The sequence below is a fragment of the Theropithecus gelada genome, chromosome 14 (genome assembly GCF_003255815.1).
Source record: "Theropithecus gelada isolate Dixy chromosome 14, Tgel_1.0, whole genome shotgun sequence".
NCBI classification, from domain to species: domain Eukaryota; kingdom Metazoa; phylum Chordata; class Mammalia; order Primates; family Cercopithecidae; genus Theropithecus; species Theropithecus gelada.
Window position 1 is genome coordinate 56021949 of NC_037682.1, and position 18875 is coordinate 56040823.

Sequence of the window (18875 nt, forward strand, 5' to 3'; positions counted from 1 at the left end):
GGAAGAAACTAGAAGGGATTCTCGAAAGAAGGGAGTCACACTGTGTTACATTTGTGTTTACAGATTTCACACTGAGGGCACTACCCAGTTTGAGCAGCATGGGGCAACTTAATGTTAAAGATAATGGAGTCCAGGGCTGCCAGAATAGCAGTACAGAGAATAGCCCAGAAAGCAAAGAATCTGAGCAGGGAGCCCCCAAATCTTTGTATAAACTGTCCTCAAATCCTTAAGATCCCTGAACACAAATATTTCCAGTTTCCAATAACGTTCCAACAAGATCGGCAAAGCAGCATCTAGAAGGCTGAGAAGTTAAGGAGAGCTTTCAGTGCAACTCACCAAAAAGGGATGGAATTTGAAGTTTCAATCTTACCAAGTTATGAGGTAAGATTACATCCCAGGATTAAATATTCACCCTAAGACATAATGGCAACACTGAAACAGATCTGCCTTAACAAAGTACAAAACCCAGCCTCAACACATAATTTAACTAGTTAATAGAAAAAAAACAATCAATATTCTCCACAGAAAGATAACAAAATTCATAATCTCTATAATGTGTCATCCACAAGGTCCAGAATGCAATTTTAAAATTACAATTGCTTAGCCAGGCATGGTGGCTCACGTTGTAATCCTAGCACTTTGGGAGGCTGAGACAGGTGGATCACCTGAGGTCAGGAGTTTGAGATCAGCCTGGTCAACATGGTGAAACCCCATCTCCACTAAAAAAAACAAAAACAAAAACAATACAAAAATTAGCAGGTGCCTGTAGTCCCAGCTACTCAGGAGGCGGAGGGAGGAGAACAAGGTCAAAGACAAATTAATATACATTCTCCATCTGAAGAACCTGGAGAAAGATTGATAAAAACCCCAAATAGGCTAGGTGTGGTGGCTCACACCTGTAATCCCAACACTTTGAGAGGCTGAGGCGGGTGGATCACCTGAGCTCAGGAGTTTGAGATCAGCCTGACCAACATGGTGAAACCCCATCTCTACTAAAATTACAAAAACTAGCCAGGCGTGGTGGCCAGTGCTTGTAATCCCAGCTACTCGGCAGGCTGAGGCAGTAGAATCGCTTGAACACGGGAGGTGGAGGTTGCAGCGAGATGAGATCGTGCCATTTGCACTCTGGCCTGGGCAACAAGAGCGAAAACTCTGTCTCAAAAAGGCAAAAAAACCAAATACATCCCCAGCAACTTGTAAGACAACACCAAGTTAATATACATATAATTAGAGTTCCAGAAGGCAGTAGACAAACAATTTAATTAATTAATTTTTTTTTTTTTTTTTGCCAGAAGCAGTGGCTTCCACCTGCAGTCCTAGTTACTTGGGAGGCTGAGGCTGAGGGATCCCTGAAGCCCAGGAGTTTGAGGCCAGCCTGGGTCACAGCTACTTGGGACCGCTTGCCTTAGCCTCCCGAAGTGCTGAGATTACAGGCATGAGCCACTGTGCCCAGTCCTTATTTCCTTCCATTTACTTTTTAATTTTTCTTAAGGTAGAAACTAAGATCATTGCATTTAAAACTTTTTTTCCCAATACAAACATTTAAAACAAAATTTCCCCTAAGAATTGCTTTAGCTTCCACTGCCTGTTCTTTTCTTTTTTTGGGGGGGACAGGGCCTCCCTCTGTCGCCCAGGCTGGAGTGTAGTGGTGCTATCTCACAGTTCACTGCAACCTCCGCCTCTTGGGCTCAAGTGATCCTCCCACCTCAGCCTCCTGAGTAGCTGGGACCACTGGCATGCACCACCACACCTGGTTAATTTTGTATTTTTAGTAGAGACGGGGTTTCACCATGTTGTCCCGGGTTGGTCCTGAACTCCTGACCTCAGATGATCCACCCACCTCAGCCTCCCAAAGTGCTGGAATTACAGGCATGAGCTACCGCGCCTGGTCCCCAGATCCTATGTATATTAAAGGGATAATAAGGAAATAGTATGAACAACTTTATATCAATAAATATGAAAACTTAGATGAAACAAACTTATAAAAACAAACTTAGCAAAATGGAAACAAAAAAACATAGTTAACTTGAATAGTATAGATCTACTTAAAAACTTGAATCCATGGGAAAAAAAAAAACAAAACCTCCCAAAAAAGAAAACTCTAGACCTAGATGATGGTGTCCTGATTAATTCCATCAAGCTTTTATGGAGAAATAATACCAATCTTACACAACTATCAGAAAATACCACCGAATAGAACACTTCCCAACTTATTTTATGAGGCAAGCCTAACCCCGATATTGAAACAGGAGATTAAACTTTTTCTTATAATTTCATAATAAATTATAGATCAAGGCTGGGCGCGGTGGTTCACACCTGTACTTTGGGAGGCCTAGGTGGACGGATCACGAGGTCAGGAGATCGAGACCATCCTGGCTAACACGGTGAAACCCCGTCTCTACTAAAAACACAAAAAATTAGCCGGGAGTGGTCGCGGGCGCCTGTAGTCCCAGCTACTCAGGAGGCTGAGGCAGGAGAATGACGTGAACCCGGGAGGCAGAGCTTGCAGTGAGCCAAGATCGTGCCACTGCACTCCAGCCTGGGCGACAGAGTGAAACTCCGTCTCAAAAAAAAAAAAAAAAAAAAAAATTATAGATCAATATGATTCATATATATTGACACCAAAATCTTTAACAAGATACTAGCAAACTGTCACAGAGGATCTTAAGGGCAGTAAAAATACTCTGATGGAGTATGATCCTCTACTGATAGATGTATGTCATTACACGTTTGTCCAAACCCATAGAATATATAACACTAACAGTGAATCCGGATGTAAATGATGGACTCTGAGTGACTATGATGCATACAGTGTAGGTTTCAACAACGGTAACAAACGTGCTCCTCTGGTGGGGGTGTTGATTATACAGGAGGCTATGCATGTGTGGGGCCAGGGAGTATAAGGAAAGTCTCTGTACTTACCTCTCAATTTTGTGGTGAACCTATAACTGCTCTAAAAAAAAATCATCTTTAAAAAATATATTAGTGAACTCAATCCAGCAAAATATGAAAAAGTAAATACATCATAATCAAGTGATATATTAGCTTTTTTATATGTAAATTAAAAACACAATGCTAGACCCTTTCACATCCAGTAGAATGGCTAAAACTTTAAAACAACTCCAAATGTTGGTGATAATATGAAACAAACAGAACTCTTTTTTATTTTTCATTTTTTTGAGACAGAGTCTCGCTGTCACTCAGGTTGGAGTACAATGGTGCAATCTTGGCTCACTGCAACCTCCGCCTACCGGGTTCAAGCAATTCTCCTGCCTCAGCCTCCCGAGTAGCTGGGACTAAAGGTGCGCACCACACCATGCCCAGCTAATTTTTTTTGTATTTTTAGTAGAGACGGGGTTTCACCATGCTGGCCAGGCTGGTCTCGAACTCCTGACCTCATGATCCACCTGCCTCAGCCTCCCAAATTCCTGGGATTACAGGCGTGAGCCACTGTGCCTGGCCTCTTTTTAATTTTTTTAGAAGACAGGGTTTTGCTCTGTCACCCAGGCTGTAGTACAATGAACATGGCTCACCAAAGCCTCAATCTCCTGGGCTCAAGTGATCCTCCCACCTCAGCTTTAAGAGTAGCTGGGACTACAGGCACATGCTGCCATGCTTGGCTAATTAAAAAAAAAAAAAAAATTGGCCAGGCATGGTGGCTCACACCTGTAATCCCAGCACTTTAGGAGGCCAAGGGGGGTGGATCACCTGAGGTCAGGAGTTGGAGACCAGCCTGACCAACATGGTAAAACCCTGTCTCTACCAAAAATACAAAAATTAGCCGGGCATGATGGCGGGCGCCTGTAGTCCCAGCTGCTCGGGAGGCTGAGGCAGGAGAATGGCATGAACCTGGAGGCGAAGCTTGCAGTGAGCCGGGACTGTGCCACTGCACTCCAGCCTGGGTGACGGAGCAAGACTCTGCCTCAAAAAACAAACAAACAAACACAAATGTGGTGGAGACAGGGTCTTGCTACATCACTCAGGTTGGTTTTAAAATCCTGGGCTCAAGCAATCCTCCCACCTTGGCCTCCCAAAGTGCTGGGATTACAGGTGTGAGCCACTGCACCCAGCCTATTTAAAATTTTTTTTTTTTTTTTTTTGAGACGGAGTCTCGCTCTGTCGCCCAGGCTGGAGTGCAGTGGCCGGATCTCAGCTCACTGCAAGCTCCGCCTCCCGGGTTCACGCCATTCTCCTGCCTCAGCCTCCCGAGTAGCTGGGACTACAGGCGCCCGCCACTTCGCCCGGCTAGTTTTTTTGTATTTTTTTTTTTTTAGTAGAGACGGGGTTTCACCGTGTTAGCCAGGATGGTCTCGATCTCCTGACCTCGTGATCCGCCCGTCTCGGCCTCCCAAAGTGCTGGGATTACAGGCTTGAGCCACCGCGCCCGGCCCTTAAAAAATTTTTTAACCACAAGAAGCAGCACTGAACAAATGAAACTCTTATACATTGCTAGTGGGAGTGTATGACGGCCCAACCACTTTGGAGAACTGTTTGGTACTATCATAGAAAGGTAAATATGCCTCTATTCTATGACCCAGCAATTCCATGAATAGGTATTTATCCAAGACAAATGAGAGTATACGTCTACAAACATATTTTTACTAGAATTTTTATTGCCATCTTATTCATAATAGTCAAAAACTGGAAGCATTTCAAATGTTCACCAAGGGGAGAATATCTCAACAAATTGTGGTATATTGTTACAATAGAATACTGCTCAGCAATAAAAAAGAATGAACTGTTATTATATGCCAACAATGTGAGTAAATATTCAAAATGTTAAGTAGAAAAACCCAGACACAAAAAAGTTCATACTGTGGTTCCATTTATGTAATGTTCAAGAATAGGCAAAACTAAGCTGGGCGCAGTGGCTCACGCTGTAATCCTAGCACTTTGGGAGGCTGAGGCGGGCAGATCACTTGAGGTCAGGAGTTGGAGACCAGCATGGCCAACATGGTAAAACCTCATCTCTACTAAAAATACAAAAAAATTAGCCAGGCGCGGGAGGTTGCAATGAGCTGAGAACGTGTCACTGCACTCCAGCCAGGGTGACAGGGTGAGGCTCTGTCAAAAAAATAATAATAATAAGCAAAACTAATTCTATCACAACAGTTTCTGCCTAAGGAGGGTGAGTACTGGCTACAAAGGAATCACAAGGGAACTTTCTGGCATGATAGAAATGTTCTACATTTTGTTTAGGATGTTAGTTATATGGGTGCATATTTAACATAACTCATTGAATTGTAAATTTAAGATCTATGCATTTCATTGTTACGTAAATTTTACCTCAATTAAGAAAAAAACAGATTGCAGGCAAATATGAAAAACAGGTTTAACTTCACTAGTGGTCAAATGAAAATAAACAGAATTTAACTTTTGCTTGTTAATTCTGCAAATATGGAAAAAAAAAAAAACCTCAATGTTAGCAAGAGTACAGTGAAAAAGAAACCTTTTAGATCCATAACATGATTATTAAACCTTTCTGAAAAATAATTTGGCAATACGTAACAAGCAGTTTAAAATAGCTTAAACTGTTAATACAAAAATTTGTTTCCTATGAAAATAACCGGAAGCCTTTTTTTTTTTTTTTCTTTAAGACAGAGTCTCACTTTTTTTGCCCAGGCTGGAGTGCAGTGGTGCAATCTTGGCTCACTGCAACCTCTGCCTCCCGGGTTCAAGTGATTCTCCTGCCTCAGCCTCCTGAGTAGCTGGGATTACAGGTGCCACACCACCACGCCTGGCTAACACTTTTGTATTTTTAGTAGAGACGGAGTTTCACCATGTTTGGCCAGGCTGGTCTTGAACTCCCGACCTCAGGTGATCCACCTGCCTCAGCCTCCCAAAGTGCTGGGATTACGGGAGTGAGCCACCGCACCCAGCCTGCATTTTCTTAATGACTAATGATGTTGAACATCTTTTCATATGCTTATCGGCTACGTACATCATTTTACACTCCCACTAGCAGTACATGAATGTTCTAGTTGCTCCGCATCTTTGCCAACATTTGGAGGTGGTGGTGGTGGTTGTTTCCTCACTAGTTTCTTAGGAGAAATCAACATTTGGTTTTTTATTTTAGCCATCTTCTTGGGTTTGAAATGCTCTCTCATTGTGATATTAATTTGCATTTCTTTGATGATAAGAGATGTGCACTTTTTGTGTTATATATCTTTTGTGGGAGGTCTGTTCAATGAGCAACTGAATGATTTGCACATTTAAAACTTTTTTTGGCTCATTTTTAATGGTTGTTCATCTTTTCATTGTTGATTTGTAGAAGTTTGTTACACATTCTCAGTACAAGTCCATTTTTAGACTTGTATTGTGTGAATATAGGGTGTGTATATGGTGTGAATATCTTTTCCTCAGTCTGGGAGTTGTCTGATCTTTTTCTTAACAGTGTCTTTTGGTGAGCAGAATTAATTTTGATTAAGTCCAATTTATCAGTTTTTTTTCTTTCATTATTACTACAGTTTGAATACAGTCCAAGAAATCTTTAAGGTTGCAAAACTATTTGCCTCTCTTTTCTTCTAGAAGCTTTATGATTCTGAGTTTTGCATTCAGGGTGTTATGAGACCACCAACTTCATTCTTTTTTCAAGAGTGAGACTCAACATTGCCTTTAGTATAGTACAAGAACAGTTTTTAAATATATTACGTTATTTAAGTGAAATGAAAATTAAAACTACAAAAAAATACATCAGATTGGCAAAAATCCAAAAGTTTGATACTACCATAGTGACTATGCTGAAGGAGAAGAGGCACTATCAAACCCTGCAAGTGAGAATGGAGACTGGCATAACCTTAGAAGGGAAGTTTGGCAATACTGATCACAATTACGAATGCATGTATCTTTGCACCAGCAATCCTGCTCTAGGAATTTATCTAGCATATATACTCACACTTATATAAGTAAAATCACATGTGCACAAGGTTATGTGTTGTTTGAAATAGCAAAAGACTTTAATTACGGCACATCCGTAAGTGGAATACAATGCAGCTTAAAAAAAAAAGGATGAGGAATCTGTCTATATAATGAAATAGAAAGATTTTGAAGATGTATTGTTAAGTCTAAAAGACAACATACAAGATGCAGAACAGACTAGTTTACTATCAATAAAAAAAAAATGGAGGCTGGGCATGGTGGCTCATGCTTGTAATCCCAGCACTTTGGGGGGCCAAGGCCTGGGCAACATAGTGAGACCCTGTCTCTACAATTAAAAAAAAAAGAAAAGAAAAGAAAAAGACAGAAAAATTAGCCAGGCATGGTGGTGCATACCACCATGTCTCAGCTACTCGGGAGGCTGAGGTGGGAGGATTGTTTGAGCCTGAGAGGTGAAGGCTGCAATGAACCGTGATCGTGCCACTGCACTCCAGTCTGTCTCAAAAACCAAAAGAGAGCTATTATGTTAGCTGTGGGCTAGTTAACAAAAAAGGAAGGGGGAGATGACTATTTACTTATTTGTATTTGTTTGTATATGCTTAATGATTGGAAGAATACACAAAAAATTGATAAAAGTTGATTATCTGTGGAGGCAAGAATTGAGTTGATGAAGGCAGGGGTGGGATGAAGACTTTTCATTACACACCTGTATATATTTTTTGAGTTTTAAACCATATGAATATATGACATATTCAAAAAATTAAATAGTAAATTTTGCAATTATTTCCTAAGTATCTGATAATGATGATAATAGGAATAACTACCACTACTGAACACTTAATATATATGTAGGCTGAGTATCTTATATACATTATCTCATTCAATCCTTACATCAATCTTATGGGGTAGATGCCACTAGCACCCTACTTTACAGATGAGGAAAAACAGGCTCTGAGGGTTAAGTAGCTAAGAAGTTGCAAAATATTATTCACTCCAAAGTTTGTGTGCTTAACTGTTGTACCACATTGTACATCTATGTAACAGTTTTGGTACTGATATATGTATTGATTGATATAACAGAAAAAAGTAATTACCTGTTGCCCTTCGGTACCCTCAGCAGTAACCATAGCAACAGAATGTGTTCCTGCTGACGAGATGACTGCATCATGGGCGGGAACTGTGATGGGCGTGCCATCCTGCGTTACCATTGTGATGGTGTTGCCAATGGCCTGCATGTCAGCTTGAGATATGTTGACCTGCAATACAGTGAATTTTACAAAGCAGTCACTGTTTCCTGTTATAGCTGACAATCTGACATAAGGACTGGGACTAATCCTTGTATAAGTTTGCTCTGTGAATGTAAATACGTCTTTTAGAATGAAATAAACTCATTCAGTCATCAGAAAAAAATCAATACAATATTTCTTTTAAAAATTCTTATTTTATTATTTTATTATTATTTTTGGAGACAAGGCCTTGCTCTGTTGCCCAGGCTGGAGTGCAGTGATGCAATCATAGCTCACTGCAGTCTACAACTCCTGGGTTCAAGTGATCCTCTAGCCTCATCCTCTTAAGTAGCTGTGACTACAGGCGTGACCCATTGCTCCTGACTAATTATTTGTATTTTTTTTTTTGTAGAGATGGGGTCTCACCATGTTGCCCAGACTGGTCTCAGACTCCTGGCCTCAAGTGATCCTCCCACCTCAGCCTCCCAAAAGTGCTGGGATTACAGGTGTGAGCCACTGTTCACACAATACAGGCAATACAGTATTTCTTTCTTTCTTTTCTCTTTTTTTTCTGAGACAGAGTCTTGCTTGTTGCCCAGGCTGGTGTGCAGTGGTGCAATCTCTGCTCACTGGAAGCTCCGCCTCCTGAGTTCACGCCATTCTCCTGCCTCAGCCTTCCAAGTAGTTGGGACTACAGTACAGATGCCCGCCACCACACCCAGCTAATTTTTTTTTTTTTTTGTATTTTTAGTAGCGACAAGGTTTTACCGTGTTAGCCAGGACGGTCTTGATCTCCTGACCTTGTGATTCGCCTGCCTCTGCCTCCCAAAGTGCTGGGATTACAGGTGTGAGCCACTATGCCCGGCAATACAGTATTTCTTAATTGCATTTCCTCCTCTCCATTCCTGTTGCTAATTTAGATCCTTATTTTTCTCCCATCTGAATTTCTACGAGAATCCAACTTCTCTCCAGGTATCCAGTCTAACCCTTCCCTAACCATCCTCCATGTTGACATCTTTCTAAAACAAAACGAAACAAAATCTTATTATGCTCTCTGCTGCTGAAATCCCCTGTGACTGCCCATCACCTATAGTTGAGACTTTTTTTTTTGAGAAGGAGTTTTGCTCTTGTTGCCCAGGCTGGAATGCAATGGCATGATCTCGACTCACCACAACCTCCACTTCCTGGATTCAAGCGATTCTCCTGCCTCAGCCTCCCGAGTAGCTGGAATTACAGGCATGCGCCAACACACCTGGCTAATTTTGTATTTTTAGTAGAGATGGGGTTTCTCCATGTTGGTCAGGCTGGTCTCAAACTCCTGACATCAGGTGATCTGCCTGCCTTAGTCTCTCAAAGTGCTGGGGTTACGGTGTGGGCCACCGTGCCCAGCCCAGACTTCTTACATAGCATTCTTGACCTTTCATGACCTGGCCTTTACCAACTTCCCCAGACTCATCTTCCACTACTTTTAAACTAGCAACTGACACTCCAGCCACAACTAGTCATTTGCAGTCCTAGAAAATATCATATTCTCTTCCCTTCACTGTTTGGTGAGTTCATGAAAATCCTTCAAGACCCAACTGAACACCCATTCTCTATGAGGATCTGCAAGATTACTTTAGGAAGAAAAATTTACTCTCTTCTCCAGGGTGCCACAGCACTTTCTATATCCCTCAATTATATACCCCTCATTATGAAAAATCATTCATTCTAAAAGGGTCTCTCTCCTACTAGACTGTGATACTGCCCTTCCTGTGATTCCAACACTAAGTCCACTGACCAAAATGTCTGGCATGGGGTAGATGCTCAATAAATGTCTATCGTTTGACTGATTAAAGGAATGGAATGGAAATCTAATTCCTGAAGGAAATGAGGAGGTTAAGTGTAGAGAAAGTACAACATTGGGAAGGGAAAGATAGTTGTTTTGGAATATATGAAGAAGGATTAGACTTATTCAGTATGGTTGGAGAGGAGCCATGACTGGATGATACAGGGGTGGGTTCTGGTCTGATAAATACTAGAATTACGGTGGCTCATGCCTGAAATCCCAGTGCTCTGGGATGCTGAGGCAGGAGGATCACCTGAGGCCAGGAGTTCAAGACCAGCCTGGATAACACAGTGAGCCCTCACCTCTGAAAAAAACATGTTTCTTTAATTAGCCAGGTGTGGTGGTACACGCCTGTAGTCCTTTGAACTATGGTTGTGCCGCTGCACTTTGGCCTGGGCAACAGAGTGGGACCATCTCTAAAATCACACAAACAAACACTAGAATTATTCAACAATGGAATAGATTGCCTCTTTTTAAAATGTACTTATTTATTTATTTAGAGATGGAGTCTCACTCTATTGTCCAGGCTGGAGTGCAGTGGCACAATGTTGTCTTACCCTGCCTCCCGGGTTCAAGTGATCCTCCCGCCTCAACCTACCTAGTAGGTGGAACTACAGGAGTGTGCCACCACACCAGCCAATTTCAATATTTTTAGTAGAGACGGGGTTTCACCACTTTGGCCAGGCTGGTCTCAAACTCCTGATCTCAAGTGATCCACCCGCTTTGGCCTCTCAAAGTGCTGTGATTATAGGTGTGAACCACTGCACCCAGCCCAGCATTGCCTAAGACAGAAATTGCCTAATCACTGGGGGTTTCTCAGTAGTGGCTATTTCAGACCTGCTATAGTGGGAATTTTTCGTGTATAGGGAAGAGGGAGGTTATATAAAACAACCTCCAGAGGACCTCTGTATGTGATGATCTAATTCAAGAAAGTGTTAAGGCTGATGCAGAATTAAAACTTGGTTAATAATCTTGCATACCAGTCAGAGGACAAAGAGCATAGTGTGAAATTAGTGACGTCAAAATGAGGAAGGAGATAAATGAGATGGTGTAAGAGCTTTGTACTTTTGAATCCTGAGTATCAAAACAGGGCAGATTAATCATTAAACCCTAAGAGAGATGGGTAAGGACAGCATTCTCATGAAAGAGGCAGACACAGAAGGGTAAAAGCAGCACATTGTGCATATTTCCACCAGGTATTGAGACGGCCTTTGCTAGAGCTTAAAAATGGAATGAAGGTGGAATTATTTTAGGCTAGTAACATCTAGAAAATAATAACAAGTTTGACTATCAGAGAACCATTACACTGCGCTTTTTCTGGGGGAAATCAACATACCTATTCTATCGACTCTGTGAAGCTAGTTGAGTGAACTCTCATGATTCCTGATCTCTTAATGGTGCCATCATATGCTGATCACCTCAGCCAAATCTTTGTTTTTTCAATCTCACCTCCTGGATCTAATCAGCCACCAAATCCTATCCCTTTTCTGAGCTGTGTTTCACATGGATCCAGTACTTTTCAAGACCTCAGCCTCTCTGTGGCTGACCTTTATCATCTCACCTTTGAGCTACACCAAGAATACCATTTGGATTCTGCAGTCACAAACATTCTCTTTCTCCTCATCTCTCTGCACATAGTCTCTTTAAGCAGACTACTGGAAAACCTCAGGGTTTCCAAACTTTGTGCCCTGATATTTCAAAGTTTTCCTCAATGGGGAGCCAGCCTGCCTTTCAAGCCCAGGTTCACGGAAAGATTTAATTTGTTTGGCTTTTGATTGATACTTACATGCTGAGTTCCATCTTGGGATATGAGTGTAACTTGTTGACTCAGCCCAGATTGGGTTACTGTGGCTACTTGTGTAGAAACGACGTCGTCCCCTTCTACACCTGTGACATACGTAATCTGGGACCCTTTAAGAACATCTTCACCTTGACCTGTTTAAAACAAATCAATCATTTATTTGACCAACCAACCAATTTGTTTAGAAAATAGGATATTTTAAATATTAAAGAAAAAATTATATAAATTAAAATGTACATATATCATATTCTAAGTCATAAAAATGGCTTCCAGGACCTCCTTCCAATTCCTCCACCTCCACTTTTGCAAAGGCAAACCACATCAAAGCAGACCAAACAAAAAACTTTTCTGTATCATATTTAAATGCTCTGATTTTTAGGGACCTGTTTTATTCTCTTAGTTGGAGTAACTACTTGATACTGCATGTGTATTACGGGCAGGGAGGGGAGGAACTGTACAGGAAGACTAGCAAATAACCCTTCAAATACAGCAAGTATGCACTAAGTTCTCGCATTCACTTAAGAAGCTGCTAAAGGCCAGGCACGGTGGCTCACACCTGTAATCCCAGCACTTCGGGAGGCCACGGCGGGCAGATTACCTGAGGTTGGGAGTTTGAGACCAGTCTGACCAACATGGAGAAACCACGTCTCTATTAAAAATACAAAATTAAGGCCAGGCAGGGTGGCTCACGCCTGTAATCCCAGCACTTTGGGAGGCCAAGGTGGGTGGATCATGAGGTCAAGAGATCGAGACCATCCTGGCTAACACAGTGAAACCCCATCTCTACTAAAAATTAAAAAAAAATTAGCCGGGCGTGGTGGCAGGTGCCTGTAGTCTCAGCTACTCAGGAGGCTGAGGCAGGAGAATGGTGTGAACCTAGGAGGCAGAGCTTGCAGTGAGCCGAGATCGCGCCACTGCACTCCAGCCTGGGCAACAGAGCGAGACTCTGTCTCAAAAACAAAAACAAACAAAAATACAAAATGACCCAGGCCTGGTGGCATATGCCTGTAATCCCAGCTACTCGGGAGGCTGAGGCAGGAGAATCACTTGAACCCGGGAGGCAGAGGTTGTGGTGAGATGAGATTGCACCATTGCACTCCAGCCTGGGCAACAAGAGCGAAACTCCATCTCAAAAAAAAAAAAAAGAAGCTGTTAAAAGTGGTTAAGACTATTTTCATTTTCATAAACATTAACCACAAAGCCAGAACGGTTTGTAAACACACTCACTGATACTAAACTTGGTCTTTAGCACAAGTGATTGATTGCAAGGCATCAGTACACAATGACCTCACTGTGTAAAGACAATGTATGGCATATTATCTGAGGTATGGTTAATAATTTAGTGACACAAAAGGAAACTCCATCATTTCTTTATTTCATAAAGAACCAGCAAGTAAACAGCAATTTCAACAGTTCATTACTGCTATAACTGTCAACCAGGAAGATTCCTGGTCCCTCTGTCTCATCATTTTCCACCTCCCATGAGGTCAGAAAGAGAGCAAAAAAAATGTTTCCCCCTCAAAGGACTTAATATGCTAATCTAAGAGGACTTCTCAAGTCAATGGTTAATCCATGCACTCATATGGCTACAGTCATCAAGGTGTAATTTCCATGACAGACATTACTTCATTTTTTTGTTCTGTTTCACAGCTATTTATATACCATTATTCCAATAGGTTACAAAACCCAGGGAACCATGTGAGAGAAAACAGAAATCCATCCCTATACTTTGAAAAGCAATCCTAGTTTTTTTTTTTTTTGAAAATAAAATGTATATTATTATATTATAGACTATTTTCTAGAATATAGGAACTTCCAGGCCAGGCGTAGTGGCTCACGCCTATAATCCCAGCACTTTGGGAGGGCGAGGTGGGCGGATCATGAGGTCAGGAGATCGAGAACATCCTGGCTAACACGGTGAAACGCTGTCTCTACTAAAAATACAAAAAATTAGCCGGGCTTGGTGGCGGGCGCCTGTAGTCCCAGCTGCTTGGGAGGGTGAGGCAGGAGAATGGCATGAACCTGGGAGGCGAAGCTTGCAGTGAGCTGGGATTGCACCACTGCACTCCAGCCTGGGCAACACAGCGAGACTCTGTCTCAAAAAGAAAAAAAAAAAAAAAGAATATAGGAACTTCTGATCATCTGAAATATCAACATTTAAGGAAGAGACTTGAGGAAGGTTAAAAAATAAAAAAAGAGTCTTGCAAACTTAAGTCTGATATCATTAAAGCCTGCTTTCTAACTGAAAAGATTCAGCAGTTGTTGTAGTATCTTATTTACTTCCTTTCTCTTAGCAATTGTCAAATATACAGTACATTATTATTAACTTGTAGTCACATGCTGTGCAGATCTATGGTACTTATCCCCTACTAACTGAAACTCTGTACTCTTTGACCAGTATCTCCCCAATTGATGTAATATCTAACCATGCACACTTACAGTGTTTTGGCTAGAAAATAATCACCATGAAGACTGATGGAATTGCTATTCTCCTACCATCACCTAACAAATACCTGAAAAGACAAATCAGGACTACAAGGAATCATCTGAGCAGATGACTTGTTCTTTCCCTTATTCTTCAACAAACTTTTTCCACCTAAATGTTTTTCAATGCTTCAATATCAGTTGTTAAAAATGAGAAAAGATGCCATCTCTTAATTTTCAAATTTACTTCATTTTAGAAGTACTCAGTGAAACTATAAGACAACTTGCTTTGTGTTTTAGAAGAACCTACTTCCTTTTACCTACTTACCTATGCTTATTTACCTGAAATAATTCAATGTAATTCTCTAAAATATTTTTCCAAGAGTTTACTGAAACAAATAATTTTGTCTCTTACAATAACATACTTAATAGCACCTGAATCAATGATGAGTTATTTGGGAGTACTTCTCTACTGTTACGATTAAGACCAACATCCTTAATGGACCCAAACAGTCTGGCTGCCCCTGCCTCACTCTCCAGTCTTGTTTCACCACCTTCCCAGGCAGTACTGCCCTACTGGCCAGGCTTCATCCAGTATCTCCAATTTACTTTGGTCTCTCCAACCTCCTGGCTCTCTGCATGTGCCATTCTCTCTATTTGGAACACTCTCTTGCCTTTGCTTCCTGCTTCCCTTCCCAGCAGCCTCTGCTTCTTCAGCCAGTTAACCTCTATTCAACCTCCAGATCTCTCTAAAAATTCCTTCCTTGACCTCCCAGACTAACATTCCCTTCTATACATCCCAGAGCACCACATACTTTTCTTCAATAGCACTTACTGCAGCTGTGAATTGTGTTTGTGTGATTATATGACTGACACATTATGATTTGAGAAAATGCTATGAATCATAAATTATGTTCATAACTGTTGATTCTCAAACTCAGAAACAAAATATAACAGACAAAACTCTCACCTGGGGGTGGCTCAAAGAAGGCTTCCTGCTCCTCCTCAATGGGCTCAGTGTCGTTGTGGGCTGTCCGTTTGTGCATGGCCAGCGTGGAGATCTGCTTGTATGTCTTCCCACAGTGGTTACAGTTGTAAGGTTTGGAATGAGTGTGGACAACATGATGTTTGTACAAACTGGAATATTCTGTAAACCTTTTGTCACACCCAGGAACTGTACAAACATATGGCTTTTCCCCTAAAGACAGCACCAACAAAAAGTTCAACTTTTACATATGTAGGCATAATCATTCCATACTTCATCCCCAGGGGGTAAAATACCTCTAAAAATAAATAATTGCCAAATCCCTCCTCATCCCACCATGAGGCAGCACACAAGAAAAGATTCCCTAACTATGGTTTTGACTTGACTCAAAAGGTAGTATGCATCCTTAGTGCTGTCTCCATGCATCAACACCAGGTTCCCTTTAATCTCAAGGAATGAGAAAAGGATGGAGATGTTGCCCAGTTTAACTTTAATGAAACTGTAATTTATTGTTTCCCATAATTAGATAACCTAGATACTGTTAGTGATACTCTATTAATAATGACAATAATAAATGCTATTATTACTGTAACTTACGCAGCTTCCTAAGAATTTTATAAAGATAATAAAAAAGGATTTTATTTAAAAGTCTATTAAACCTAGTTAGATATGTCAATACATCTGAAAGGACATACATGTTTCATTTAACTTAACCTGACTTCTTGCATCCAATCAAAAGCTACTGAGTATTTACTAAGAGCAAGCAGGCAATACACAGGGCAGTAAATACTTAAATTTTTGTCCCATGAAACAGCTTGAGAACATTATAGGCAGTACATGTATTTTTAGGACTTTTTATTACAGAAAATTTCAAATATACACAGAAGTATAGAGAAATAGTACCCCATGTACCAATCATCCAGCTTCAACTATCAATTCATGACCAATATTGTTTCTTATATTTACTACCCATTTCCCCCTTCTTCCTGACCAGGATTATTCTGAAACAGTTCCAGGTAACACTCTTTTTCTTTCAGACTGTATACCTAAAAGATGTGTTCCTGCTTAAAAAATATGTAAACAAAATTAATATTACTTCATATCACAAAATATCTAGACAGTGCTAACATGTGGTGGTATACGGACCTAAAACTGAAAGCAAACTGGAACAAATTAACCTAATTGTTGAAATGAATACTTTTAACTACACTGAAGGGGTTGGGGTGGGGGAACAAATAAATTAATTAAGGTAGCTCATTTACACAGTATTTGACTTATGCCCTCAGTCTTGGGCTCAGTGGTGAGGGTGAGGGGAAGAATTGCAAACAAATATTCAGCTCGTCTGCAGTAGGCTTGTTTACTGTAGTGGTATGGGTGAAGAGATTCTGAAACTATTTTAGTTGGAATAAAACACTGAGCAAATGAGTAAATATTTCAAATGCTGCTGGAAGTAAGGGCTCCAGCTATGGAAAAGGGAGAATACAAATATGGAATGGGGGAAGAATAAAAAAGAAGAACCCTGTGGTGAAATGGAATTGGAGGTATTGGTGTGAATTCAGATTTTTAAAATGTACATATGAAAGTGTGTATACATATACATGTCCTGATTTATTCTCATTTGACACATTCCTTGGGTAACTGCACCTTTCCCAGTGGTTCTAAACACACTAAACCCACCCAAAATAATAAGATATTACACTAATGTACTGGAACATAAGTCTTATACATAACGTAATTGGCGATTGCTTCCTGTCCTCTGCCCAGTTCCCATTCTCAAAGCAGGCAGGTTAATGTTCTTATTTTGGTGGATGGTTGTTGAGATGTGGTGAGGGCAAGAGAAAGGGCAGCCAATCTCAACTTGGAAAAATCAGCCCCCAATTGATATTTAGGCTGGAGCAGAAACTGCCACTAGGTGGCACCAAACCACACCAAACTACATCCTGATGCCTGGGCCTCACCCCAGTCCAATTATGTCAGAATCTTTGCAGACAGGATCTGGAAAATCAGTCTATCAGTCTATTTTAAAGACTGATTTATACAGCCTCATTTGAGAGCATTGCTCTACCTAAATGTTCCAAAGATATCGGTATGGCCAAACTTAATGTAGGCATCTCTCTTATTGAATGCTAATTTGCCCATAAAATGTGTTGAATGGCTAGCTTTCAGATAATTAGTCTGTATTCCATTACTTTTTTCTTTTCTTTTTGAGACGGAGTCTCGCTCTGTCACCTAGGCTGGAGTGCAATGGTGTGAGCCACCACGCCTGGCCATAATTATTTAACAGTAAGTGAACTCATTTGTAGGTACATGTTTACGTATAGCACACAAAAATTGAGTATCAGGGCTGGGAGTGGTGGTTCATGCCTATAATCCCAGCACTTTGGGAGGCCAAGGCGGGTGGATCACCTGAGGTCAGAGTTCAAGATCAGCCTGGCCAACATGGTGAAACCCTGTCTCTACTAAAAATACAAAAATTAGCCAGGTGTGGTGGCAGGGGCCTGTAATCCGAGCTACTTGGGAGGCTGAGGCAGGAGAATTGCTTGAACCCAGGAGGCAGAGGATGCAGTGAGCTGAGGTCACGACACTGCACTCCAGCCTGAGTGACAGAGCGAGACGCCGTCTCAGAAAAAAAAAAAAAAAAGTATTTTGGCCGGGCACAGTGGCTCACACCTGTAATCCTAGTGCTTTGGGAGGCTAAGGTGGGCGGATCACAATGTCAGGAGATGGAGACCATCCTGGCCAACATGGTGAAACCCCGACTCTACTAAAAATACAAAAATTAGCTGGGTGTGGTGGTGTGCGCCTGTAGTCCCAGCTACTCGGGAGGCTGAGGCAGGAGAATCGCTTGAACCCAGGAGGCGGAGGTTGCAGTGAGCCTAGATCATGCCATTGCACTCCACATTGGGTGACAGGGCGAGACTCCGTCTTAAAGAAAAAAGTATTTTAATTTTGAATTAACAAAAGTTTACTCTTAATACCAGTAATAAAACAATAATTAAAATTTGTCTTATAAAACTAATGCATATCCTGCCTTACTCTCACATTTGCCATTCCATTCTCACCCACCAAAACTATATCCACAAAATGGAGGATTAAAATTAAAAGCTTCTATACTGCAAACGATATCATCAAGAGAAAAAAAAAAACCAGCCACAGAATGAAAGAAAATATCTGTAACTCATATCTAGTAAGAGACTTAGATCCAGAATTAAAGTTATACAACTCAGTAATAAAGACACAACCCAATTTTTAAAATGGGCAAAGGATTTGAATAGACATTTCCCCAAAGAAGATATACACGACTAATAAATACATAAAAAGATGCTTTGGCCAGGTGTGGTGGCTCACACCTGTAATCCCAGCACTTTGGGAGGCCGAGATGGGAGGATCACAAGGTCAGGAGTTTGAGACCAGCCTGACCAACATGGAGAAACCCCGTCTCTACTAAAAATACAAAATTAGACGGGCGTGTGGCACATGCCTGTAATCCCAGCTACTAGGGAGGCTGAGGCAGGAGAATCACTTGAACCTGGGAGGCGGAGGTTGCAGTGAGCCGAGATTGCGCCATTGCACTCCAGCCTGGGCAACAAGAGCGAAACTCCATCTCAAAAAAAAAAAAAAGGTTTAGGAGGTACCTTAACTGTGACAGCACAATACGCAAGGCCTCTGGCTACCTCTCAGAACTCACCTTGTACAAATCTTCTACATGTACTTGATGCTCCTGTCATATGGAAC

At 41.3% G+C, this 18875-nt stretch overlaps 1 protein-coding gene across 4 annotated transcripts in view; it reads right to left on the reverse strand.

The window, feature by feature from the left end:
* ZNF143 (zinc finger protein 143) overlaps nt 1-18875 on the reverse strand; it is a 62992-nt gene that overhangs the window by 4894 nt on the left and 39223 nt on the right. For all 4 annotated transcript variants that reach the window (XM_025357809.1, XM_025357807.1, XM_025357808.1 and 1 more), the window contains 3 exons: nt 15126-15353; nt 11717-11865; nt 7971-8132 (listed from right to left, as the gene is read on the reverse strand). In XM_025357809.1, coding sequence (XP_025213594.1) covers nt 7971-8132; nt 11717-11865; nt 15126-15353 — 539 coding nt within the window. The remainder of the gene's footprint in view (nt 1-7970; nt 8133-11716; nt 11866-15125; nt 15354-18875) is intronic.